This window comes from Rhopalosiphum maidis, chromosome 2, assembly GCF_003676215.2.
Source record: "Rhopalosiphum maidis isolate BTI-1 chromosome 2, ASM367621v3, whole genome shotgun sequence".
Lineage (NCBI taxonomy): Eukaryota > Metazoa > Arthropoda > Insecta > Hemiptera > Aphididae > Rhopalosiphum > Rhopalosiphum maidis.
In genome coordinates, this window is record NC_040878.1 from 62,587,274 (window position 1) to 62,600,359 (window position 13,086).

The 13,086-nt window shown below is 26.4% G+C and overlaps 2 protein-coding genes across 2 annotated transcripts in view; one reads left to right on the forward strand and one right to left on the reverse strand.

Moving 5' to 3' along the window:
- The window catches only part of LOC113554858 (triple functional domain protein-like), a 115,498-nt gene extending 113,068 nt beyond the window's left edge, over window positions 1–2,430 (reverse strand). Inside the window, 1 exon segment of the mRNA XM_026958927.1 lies at window positions 2,156–2,430. The gene's annotated coding sequence lies outside the window, so the exon portion shown is untranslated.
- Window positions 2,431–7,683: 5,253 nt separating this feature from the next.
- On the forward strand, window positions 7,684–12,022 carry LOC113553180 (mitochondrial inner membrane protein OXA1L). Its single transcript, XM_026956364.1, has 8 exons — window positions 7,684–8,164; window positions 8,243–8,372; window positions 9,104–9,247; window positions 10,342–10,427; window positions 10,493–10,657; window positions 10,723–10,839; window positions 11,110–11,269; window positions 11,341–12,022. Exons 1-8 carry the CDS (start codon window positions 7,856–7,858, stop codon window positions 11,484–11,486), a joined length of 1,257 nt encoding a protein of 418 aa, XP_026812165.1. The 5' UTR covers window positions 7,684–7,855; the 3' UTR covers window positions 11,487–12,022.
- The last annotated feature ends 1,064 nt before the right edge of the window (window positions 12,023–13,086 follow it).

The following is a 13,086-nucleotide window of genomic DNA, read 5'->3' on the forward strand; positions in this document are numbered from 1 at the left end:
TTATTTAAATAAATAATAAGAATTAATTGTTTGAATAATGAATATTATTAATTGTTGAAAATTATTTATTATATTTATCTAACTAGTTATTTTTTCTTACATTGTGAAATGTTCTGTGCCATATTTTTATATGGTTTTTTAAAAAGCATTTTTTAACAAAGTAAACTGTATCAAACTTATCAGGCTATAACATACTGGGATAGGTAGGTACCTAACGGCCAACGTTTCAATCTCTCCCAACCCTAATTTAATTGTTTATAGTTTTGTCTCGTATTTTTTATTTAGAAATCTGACATCCCTAGTCTAACCTAACTTAATTATCAAATTATTAAACATCAATTTTATTATAGTTAAACATCTCATAAATCATAATTTTAATAACTTATTTTAATTTTTTTTTTTTTTAATTAATTACCTACGACTAATAGTGTTTTACATTTTAATTTACTATACAAGTATAGGAACAAGATTGAATTACATTTGTAACATACAATTTGTTAGGTATAACCATACAAATAAATGTAAGAATTAAAATGTTTAAGTATTTGATTTTATTTATTATGAAAACTCAATGAGAATATAAACTAATACCACAAATCAAAATAAATAGTAAGGAACTTAACTTTAATATATAAAAGTATATACAATACATATATAAGAGCCCTACAGTTTTGTGTCCATGAAAGTAGCTGAAAAATTAATATTTGAATATCAACAAGAATAAATTTTATACATTATATTCTCTCAAATTCTGACCTATATTGTGGTATATTATACTAGATTTAAGGAGCAAACAAATTAAAACAAATGGCTATCTATTAATTACCAACTTCAAATAAAATAAGCACTAAGTATTTAAAATAACATTTTTAGGTAACCAAATACTATAGTATACTGTTGTAACCTAATAAAATATGTTATCACTATTTAAAATAAAATAATTTGCAATAAGTATACTTAATTCAATCTATACAAAACACTAATTGAAAAAATTCCTTTCCCTTAATTATCTGAGGTACAAAACAAATAACAAACAAAAACAATGAACTGCAAACTTAAGCAACATCAGTAGCGGATTCTAGGGGAGCTGAGGACCTATTACTTATTAGCATTAATATTATATTTATAAGGTGTAATATCAAATTCTAAATTGTGTACAAAATCAATATAAAAAATTTTGGACCTCACAAAAACAAAAACCTCAATGCTCTACTGATTAACATTGAACTTTTACATAAACATAATACTAATTCATATAGATATTTAGAAATTTAATTATAAGCCAAAATCTACATGATCTCTCATATAAAAGATATGTCAATTGAATATAGTTCTACTAATTTATAATTTGTTTAATAAAGGCATCTAGGTACTTAGCACATTTTTTTTATTGTTATTACAAAACCAAATAAAACTTAATCATACATAAAATATTTCAATAAAACATCAAAATGGTATTCATTTATCAGTTTTTAACTTTAGTAACTCGTCACAACTAGACATGCATATGCCTAATGTTTATTATTGGTGAATTTTAACTGACACTGAATTATGTACCTAATATATATGATTTCATATTTATGTAGAACATCTACAGTAATATTTTATGGTTGTTTAACAAAATACTGGAATCGTAGGTTCCTAACTTCTATCAAATCAATAAGAAAATAGTTGTTGTACAGCAGTAGGTACAATTAAAGCAGATGAATCAAAAAAAAAAAATTTTTGATTTGAATGCTATGAGCTAGATGATATAACTATAAACAGCAAAATTAAAATAGAAGACCAAAAATAAAAAATAAATCAACAATAATAATGAAAGACATACAAAATACCTTTATTGTTCTAGAGGTAAATATTTATTGTCTTTAAAAAAGCTGTTATTTGAACAAGTTGATAGGTTTAGCCAGAAGAAGATGAAAACATCACAACAACAAAAATGACCTTAGAGGTGTAGGTAGGTATAGTAATAAAAATTACTATTTCCAAAAAATACAATTCTATCAGTGAAAAGAATTCAATCACAGAAATGATAGAAATACACGAATAAAATGATAGAAATACCTTAATTCTGTTGTCATGTAAGAACGTCTAAGTGGTCAAACAAGCACATTACACACACTTGTCTTATTAGTAATTCTAAGGTAAGACTTACGGTGTTATCGCGGCGTTGGGTTCAAACTGTTGCTCAACCGTGATTCGACGACGACTGGTCACTGTCGGGTATCCGATCAGTAAACCCCTTTCGGCTGACGCACATAATGATCACAACACTTCGACTTAAAAACCTGAGGATAACTAGTAACGCGCGCAAATAAACGTATTTCTCGTTGTCAAGTTTTTTACACTTTTCGTACAAATTCGTACAACAAACTGCAAAGCCGGTTGAACGTCAACACGGAATGTCGGAATCAATGGTAGTCGAAGTCCCCGTTGGTCAGGAGCAGCGCCCGATACTCGGCGATTCGTCGTGTCTCGCCGCCGGCGATCGGAACTATGGGTGGACCGCGACGACATCTATTCTATCGCAGCACAACTTACATACCTCGGTGCACAGAATATAACAGTGTTCAGTGTGACCACCACGGACGTATTTGTTTTTGTTAAGACAATAATTGATAAGACAAGTGATACATGGAGATATGAGATATCTTCTAAGACCGGGCATCATACATTCTTGATCTACTTTTTCGCCCTTTTACTTATTGTAAATTGTAATTACTAATTACTAATTATTATTTATTGTAATAATTATTGGTCATATATTTAGTGACTCACGCTCAACAATCAGCATACAATAAACTTTTGAGTAAAATTAAATGAATGATAATTATTATTGTGGATCGAAGAGTTCAGACTCGTTTTTGAAGCCTTCTTGGCTTGCGATTAGCACGTAAATCTTACTAGTTAGTAGCTACTACTCTAGACTACTAGAAAATCATCAACACAAACCATTGAAACCACTATCTATCCACTTAGGAATACCTACCGACTAGCTATGTGATGGTTCCGGCCTTCCCGGTAAAAAATATTTCCAATAATATATATATAAAAAAAATATTTCTTCTAAACAAAATATCTTTTAAAAACAAATATAAATATAAAATTGTTTATTTATTACGCCATGTAGATTATAAAGTTGAGAGAATAATGTTTAATATTTAATACCTAAATTAATATTCCAAGTTAATAAATAAATAAATGTTGAAGCCGATAAAATATCAAACAAAATCGTTTAAGTTAAAACTAACCTGTGTTAATAATAATTATTAAATTATATAAAAAAAATATCCTATAGCTTAAAATTTTAGATTGTGTGCAATTGATCTTAAATATTTCAAGGAGTTTTTATTGTCATACCTACTGATTAATTTTTGTTAGTAATTGTGATCGCAGTTACTAATTTAGCATTTTAAAATTCCTAATATTTTTAAAATATTGTCTTATGAGTTATGACTACCATGATATAATATATTATTTTTATTATCAAAAAGATATTTTGTAAAAGAGATATAATTTACCTAAGATAAATTTTCAGAAATACTTTGTTATATACTATGTCCTATGACCTATAAGACCTACAAATCTACAATATTTGAATATTATATACTTCGTCATTATAATTTACATTCAGTAATGATTATATTTTATAATAGTTAAAATATGAAATAGTTCAATATGTTATTACACGGTGTGCTAGTTAGTATTGAGTATTATTACTATGAATAACAACATAAACGTGTTGTATAGACCTTTATTGTTAACAGCATAAATCGTAATGATTAACATTATAATTTTACTCAATAATAATCGATGGACAGTCCCCACCGATCGTAATATGATACTGATGATTATAGTTAATATAAATACTATACGTGTAATATAATGTAATATAAATGCTGAATATGCAACAGTTAGATTTATGATTTAATTTCGATAATAAACTTAATTGTTTGGCTTGATTACAAGGCATTATACGATAGGCAACCTAACATAGGTTAATCATATTTTTTTTTTAAAGAAAACAAGACATTTATATTGCTTAGTTTTTTTGAATTTTTGAAAAATTGGCTTCTGATCTAGGACCATAGGCCATAGCCCAAAAGGTCCTTTAATTTATTATTTAATGGTTTTTAATATGTCATATATATAAAATACAAATACAGTAAAATATGACTACAGTCTACAGCTAGTATATATAAACTATAATTATTGTGTCTTCTTATATAAATACATTTTTCACACATAAGATAAAGATATTTATAAAAAAAAAATATTTACTGAATTTTTATGAGTTGCAACTATCTGCACAATCCTTAAGGCACATAGACATAGATCATGGCTTAATCCAGGCGCGGATCTTGCCTACATTAACGGTAAGAGCGAATTATAAATATCTATAATTTACTATTTACCTACTGGTAAATACAAGTAGTATTTTTGTATCATAGTATTTTTAACAAATTAATAATTACAGTCTATTTTTTTTTGTTAAAAATTGGTTTGATAATAATTTCTTAGAATTAAATTCTAGTAAATCAAATTACATTTTTTTTTCAAATATATAATAAATTTAAAGATCTAGAGCCATTATTTATGCATATTATAAATTGTATTGGAGTAAATTCTATTTATGATAAAATTATTAATGTAAATTCGATCAAATATTTAGGAATCATTTTTAATCTTAGCTGGGATCTACAGATCAAATAAGTAACTAATATACGGTAAAAACATTTTATTTTGATTTATTATATGTATATATATTTATTATGTTATGGACTAATGGACGTTATGGTTTAGTATAACATGGGGTAATTCTGCCGATGTACACGAAGTTATCCCCCCACTTTGTCTGATCGATTTCAAAATACCACCAAATAATAATTGCAAATTGTGTTTCCCTAATTGAAAATCTTATTTTTCTATATTTTTATGCATTTTTCAACTTTTTTAGCTGGCCCCCTCCCACTTTGACTTCAAAATATTACTAAACAGTTGCAAATAATTGCAAACCTTTTTTTATGTTTTTACCAATTTATGCATGTATACATTTTCGTTTTCATTACTTGTATAAATTTTGTGTTTTTCATAGCTAGTCTGGAATTAAAAATTTCGTTTCAAATCAATCTGATATTATTGACCAAATGATATTTTGCATATTACCGATGTCATATTATTTGAAAGGCTAAGAAACATTTTGTAATTATAAAATACCTAATTATAAGTAAAAAAAAAAGAATAATAATTATCAGTATTTAGTACGTATTTACTTTATTATTATAGAATAAATTATTGATAGTAAAAAAAAAAACAAAAAGAGGAAAATTAATTTTATTTAATTTTGTAAAAAAGAATCATTTTTCTATTGATTAATTATTATATACCATAATACTACATTATTTTTCTTCACAACCTATGATATAAATTTAAAAACAATAAAATAAATAACAAAATAATTAATTCATCTTTTTTTGTTACATTATAATTAGTAAACGATTATACCCTATAAGTATAATATTATATAGTTACATTATATGGTATTATTGGATAACACAACTTTAACACATACTTTAATAACTGTTGGTACAGTACGTCAGTACACATCAACTTTATAACAGTTCAATTTTAAATAATGCAAAATTATTTTAAACTATACCTAGAGTAGTTATTAGTATTATATTATAATAAACTGTCTTTTCATAAATGATACGTAGATACAAATTGACGTAAGTTGAAAAATTTATAAAAAATATAAAAAAAATTTGCAATTAGGATAACTCGATTTGCAATTATTTGCAATGGTTTGGTGATATTTTGAAATCGATCGGACAAAGTGGAGGGCTACATGAATTTTGCCCCCCTCCAATATTGAATTTGATTTTACTCAAAATTGGAAGATTTGCAATTAGGGAAATACCAAACACGATTTGTAATTATTTGGTGGTATTTTTAAATTGAAGTGGGGGGGGGGCAACTTCATGTACATATTCTGTCGACGTATATATACATAAACTTAATATTACAATAGATTCATTATTGAGAGTTATATTGAAAAAAACCAATTAGTTATAATATTGGTAATTTATATATTGATTTAAATATCAAAAATATAACTAGTTATATATTTATAGTGCTCTTTCATATGTTTTTGATAAAAATATTGATATTTCAAAACCCAAATATCACTATCACACAAAATTAAAGCATGAAGTAAACCCTAATACACAGGTAAATAAGAAATTCAGTCAGTCTCTTAAGACAATTAAATATTGCTATATCAAGATATTAAACTGTACCGATTTTAGATTTAAACATTTTATGAATTATGTTTTATTTTATATTTGGCATTTAGTAATTATTTAATATTTAATTTTGGATTTGGCGTATATGTTTAGTATTGTTTTAAATTATGTTTAATTTTATTGTATAACTGTTTTTAATTCGCTGTTCCCTATCACAAGCTTTTTGGGACAGCTTCATAAAAGTATCTACTATTTGTTTTTTCTTGTTTTGAAATTTATTTTTATTGAATATCGTAGAATTTGTACCTACTTTGTAATTGATGATGATTCAATAAAGATTATTATTATTATTACGATGTACATAAACTTTGTTTTACTTATCTAAATACAAATACTAAAAATACTTACTTATAATAAATACAACTATAAAATATATTCATTATTCATTATTCATACATCATATACATCTCAAAATGACCCATTATACATCTTTATACGTAGCCACGTAGGTACGTACATAATAATAATCTATAGAAATATCTGAAATATCTAAAAACGTTTACAAATGGGTCCTATATAGTATATATTTACACAAAAGTTCCACGAAGATCTAAAATTTACATTTTTTAGAATACAATATAGGTGCAGACGGTATAGTGAAACCTCTATTAATGGACACCTCTTAATAGTGAACCCTTCCCAATAGTGGACACTTTTAAGTTCCCCGGAAAAAATATATGCACATAATAGGAGTTATATAACCTTTTAACAGTGGATTCTCCTAATTATAGTGGACGTGGACACTAAAAACTGATACCAAAATTAAAAATTACCTCTCATAAATGGACACAATACATGAACATAATGAAAATATTTTTTAAAAAGTAGGTATTTTTTTTGTCTGATATAGCAGAATACGTAATGGAACATGGAAATTATGCAAATTTGGTACAAATACAATTTGAAAGAAACCAACACAGCAACAGTATAAACAATATATTAGAAAAGGATAAGCATTAGAACGGAAAAACATTGAATAATTGAATGCTTATAGTATTCTCATTGGCTAATGGGCTATGGCTATAATATGGCATCGTAGATTTAGACTTTAGGACTTTCGTAAGTAATCAACACGAATCATAAAGAGTGGTATAAATAAATTATAGAACAATTGATCGTTGGAACAACTATTTTGTGGAACATAAGGTAGTGTAAGTAAAGCACTTTTCTTCATACTATATAACTGTAATATCTAAAATATAATATTAAAATTATGATTATAAGCATTTTTACATTGTACATAATTTAATACATATGAATATAAATTTATAACAATAAATCTTAATCATATCTTTTATCTATCCCAAAATTGACCTTCAGACGAATGCTAGCGTACTCTGGTGAGCAATTCCGAACTACAGATCGTTGTAATTTTTGGTGTAAATATCGTAGAAATGAAATTTGAATGATACGAGAGCGGGCATATCGGCTTCACCTTATCTTTTCTGCATAGTAACATCGTGGGTACCATAATATCGAATAATACTGGCCCAAAGGCCATAGTGAGGCAGTGAGTGTTCTCGACTGATTCATAAATCTTGTTTTTCGCAATGCCGCCACCGCGATTAGTTATGAACTTGTGCTTTCGTATGCAAGTTGGACAGGTGCGTCATTTCCACCGAGTTTCCATCTCCAAACGGCTGGTTTTACTCGGTCCTTATAAGTTCCCGACGCCAGATCTTAGACACTTAACTGCTACAAATTTCACGTTTATTCGACATAGCAGTGGTGATGGTCATGGACAGCCGGAATTACTTTCTTCAGACAACCGTGAACCCGTAGATCTAACTGACGATGTTATACCAGATGCACCAGAAGTACCCATTGAAGCAGCAGTCGAACAAGTTGCAATAGCCCTGGTAAACTTTTTTTTTTATGTATAAACATATTTGGAAGGGACTGTTATAATAATAATATAAATATGAACATTCCTACAGAATTCATTAGGTGAACAGACGTTACAAAGTGCAGGACTTGGTTCGTTCACTCCTGTAGGATTATTACAAAATGCTTTAGAATTTATGCACGTCTCTTGTGGTTTACCCTGGTGGGGTGCAATTATAGCAGGTAAGCAAATATTTGCCACTTTCCTAGTGCCATAGAACATAGACTACCTTTTATTTTTTTTTACAAATCATGCTTTATTTTTAATATTTATAAAATAATAAAGTTTATTTATAAAATTATATTACAATGATAAATAGTATTATAATATAGTTTTGTAATATGTTTAAAAGTTAAGTTTAAGCAACTCTACTACATTTTTAGTCTTTAGTAAAGATAGAAACTAATAATATTTTATAAATAAAAATTTACTATGAAATAAAATTAACAGATTTTAAATCTTGAGCTGTGATTACTACATCAAGATTAGAAATTGTTACGCTAGTTTTAAATAGTAAATAAATGCAATTTATTGGAGATACTAATAATATAGTGATAGATAATTGTAAATTTTAGAACCGGTACATGGCATGTGGATATTCTCAAGTTTGTAGTATTAGCAAAATAGCTAACTACGGCTATTGTATAAAAGGAAAGTACTGGTACTTATTAAATTATACAAACATTTAATAATAAAAGCAATTAAGTAAATATTTGATTTATACATCAATAATTATTTTCATAAAAATAATATGCCGCTGTGAAGTTTAGATTTTAAAAAATATAAAAGATTTAAATACTTTATTCATGATAATATTTATTTTTTATAACTTACCATGCCTATTATAGTTAAACACATACATGAAATTGTTATATCAAAATAATATTACATAAAACTTATTTTTTTCTTTTAGGCACCACAATATTACGTTTATTAGTTTTTCCTTTAGTTGTTACGTCTCAACGCCATACTGCAAAAATGAATAATAATATGCCTCAGATTCAAGCATACCAAGAAAAAATGACAGAAGCTCGATTACATGGAAATCCTTATGAAAGTAAGTTATTTATTTATATTTAATACTGATAATAGAGTCATCTTAAAAATTGTTAATATAATTAGTGCACTTGTCACCAATTTAAATGTAAACTGAAAATTATTTACTTGTACTAGATTTTAAAAACTATATAATTTCATTCAAAATGTCAAAATTAGTGACATCTAACATAACATTTTAAGTTTTTTGTTAGTTATGTATAATAAGCAACAATACAAATTATTAATACTTACTTTATAGCATGTTTACATTTATGTATAGAAATAAAATTTAACCTGAATTTAGTTATATTTAAGACATTTTTTATATAATTTTTCCTCACCCTTCCAAAAAAAAATTTTACGTATGATACCCTCGCATTCAGAAATATACATTGAATCCTTGTCAACTTTTTGTGAAATAAAAATTAATCTAAGGCACCGGTTCTCAAGTTTTTTCTCCTTGTATATTTTCAAAAATCTCATGCCCCTCCCTTAAATTAGAGTTTAAACACCTTTTTTTGTTTTAGTGATACAAAATAACTATATTATTCAACTAATGAATATTATCAATATTAGATTACCTGCAAAGAAGTCAATTATAAAATATTCGTATAATTGTTACCAATAGGCTACCAACCGAAAATTAATTTATTATTTTCAATTTTACCAATTGTAAAATTACATTATTATTTTAATAATAATTTTTTCTTACTTAGTCACTATATTCTCTTCATGCGGCGTCTAAATTTCCTTGGGTTATTATTACTTTACTACCAGATAAAATATTATTTAAATTAATACTTAGTAGATTAATGAGACTACAGTGTCCAGTAATTTAAATTAATTATTATGTTATTACAACATACCGTTTCTTTTTAAATGATTTTTCTATACAATTTAGTATGGTTATTGTACAAATTTGTGTTGGGAAATTATTTTCTGGATAGAGAAATAACCTATACCTGAAAATATTTTATAATTGCATTTAAGTCTAATAGAAAAAATGAAAGTCTATTATGTGTCTAAAAATTTATGAAAGTATCAAAACCATTTTAATTAAATTACTATTTAATAAAATGAAATGATTGATATTAAAATTAATATTTATTTTAGTGGCAAGAGCATCACAAGAACTTATGTTATTTATGAAAACAAATCAAGTAAACCCGTTGAAGGGTATGATATTACCAGCTGTTCAAGTAATTGACATTCTATTCTAAAAATTGATCTTTAAATAATAATTATTAATACAATTTTTTTATAGTTTCCTATATTTTTAAGTATGTTTTTGGGATTAAGAGGTATGGCAATGTTACCTTTGGAAAGTTTTAAATATGGAGGTCTTTGGTGGTTCTCAGATATAACATTGCCTGACCAGTATTTCATATTGCCTGTTGTTACTGTAATCACTCTTGGTGTGACATTAGAGGTAGTATTGTAATGGGATTGTATAAATGATATATATATACATAAATTTGTTTTTAAATTTTTTAGCTTGGAGCAGATATTGGTAAACTTGCTTCCTCAGGTGTAGGATTTGGAAAATATCTCAAATATGGAGTTCGTGTATTACCTCTTGTTGTGTTTCCTTTTATTGTGAATTTTCCATGCGTGAGTATTAATTTAATTAAATGTTAATATTTTTATTTTAACCTTTTCTAATAATTTTGGTATTGTAAGAAATGTGATTCATACTTTTATTAATTAAACAGATAATCTATTTGTTTTTATAATTTAATTAGATAAGACAAATACAATTCTATGTTAATTATTATTAACACTGGATTAAAAGTAAATAATAGACTGTATGTTGTATAGCTTTAAAAAAATCAAATTCAATATAATTTAACAGTTTATCACTATTACTTTTATTGTTTTTAGGCAGTATGTTTATATTGGGCATCTACTAACTTTATTTCACTAGGCCAAGTATTATTTTTGAAAATTCCAAGTGTAAGGAATTATTTTAATATCGAAGAAAAGAGAAATGTAGAAAAACCAAAGTCGAAAAAGAAAGGAGTCATTGGAGAGTTTAAGGAGTGTAAGTATTTTTAATTAGTTATTTTTAACACATAACATTAATAAAATAACATGTTCCATTTTGTTTCATAGCATGGAAAAATATGCAAGTTGTAAAAGAAATTGAAGAAAGAGAACGTTTAGATCATATGAAATTCACACAAGCCGGCCGAGCAGCACCAGTTAAGACGTTTAAATATAATCCAAAAGTTGTTGGAGGGATCAAAAAAGAAAATTAATGCAAATCGTTGTAGTATAGTTAATGTTTATTTTTATATATAATATACTATTAATATATAAAATGTACTATTGTTAATAGTTATGTGTACACGTTTTATCTTTTAGAACAGATACAAAGATTTTATAACTAAAATAGTGATTGTACATATGCATTTATTCAAGACTGTTTTTTAAAGTGGCGGCCATTCTTTTTTTTTGTCATATTTGTTTATTGGTGGCATGGATGTACGACTACCTGGTTTTAAAGTAACAGATACTTTTAGGAGTGTTTATAAACTCATAATAGTTTAACAAGAAATAATTTGTATGAATAAAACTTTAACTTTAACCAATACTTCTTAATAACCATGTATATTTAATAGTAGTGGATATTTCAGAATCTTATGTTTAACGTGAGCATGATATTATTGATAATGTAATACAATTATTAACTACTAATCAAGATCTGTTTTTACGTTTAAATACTCAATTAAAATATTAGTTCAAATGTACTTCATAATTTATGATACAAATTGCAATAACACACAAATGCTGCCATCACTTGTCTATGTTTAATTTATGAAACTATGGTATGTTAATTCTTTTTTGGATTTCGATACAAATAACAAGTATATAATATACATACGACATAAACCATGGACTAAGATATATATAAATATATATATATATATATATATACTCAGTGACATACACAAAAAAATTATTTCCCAATACTAATTTCTTGATTACAAATCCAAGATGATTATTGAAATAATTTTTATTTACCACATTAATTATTAGTTCTCAAAATATGATCAAGTGAGGTCGTGACAGTCCATTGGTACCAAACAAAATTTTGAATGGTCAGGCGAACAGCGCCAATGTATTGCAATTATACCATCTTCTCCACCATAATAATAGTGATTTATATGATTGATTGATTCATTACTTGTATTCATATCTACCACCTTTAAAAATTTGGTCTGGCCATAACCAGAATTCAACCCCAAGATCAGTACCAATACGTAACATTAATAAGTAATATCAATTTAACAATTAATTCTTTAAATACTAGGTAATGAAACTGGATAAATATATAACCCCAAGATAAATAAATAACAATTTTAATAATATACTTGTGGAGGGCCACATAAGGCTCTGCGCACAGGCACAGGGCGCAATCTGCTTATTCGCCTCAATTGATTCAGGTAGTAACAACTCTGTGGCGCACAGCTTTGTCCACCTCTACCCAGTCGCGACCACTGGCCGACATCAAATATATTTATACCAGCCACAAAACCAGACCAACGTCCCCGCGGACGCCAGCCAAATACTCTATACTATAGTAAATATTAAAATTATATAATGTAAATACCTACCATACAACTAAATATTGTGTTAATGTAGAACAAAAAAATAGTAAGTTTTTAATGAGTTAACTGTTTTAAAATGATTATTAAAAAACAAAATTATAACTATACTTTCTTATCAAATTTATAAATATGTATATGGATTACATTTTTTAAATAAATTGGTAATTTTTTTTAGATGGCATAACTGACAAACGTCAGATGAAGAAAAAACTTTACTTCTCTCAGTTGAGTTATCAACTTTTAAATT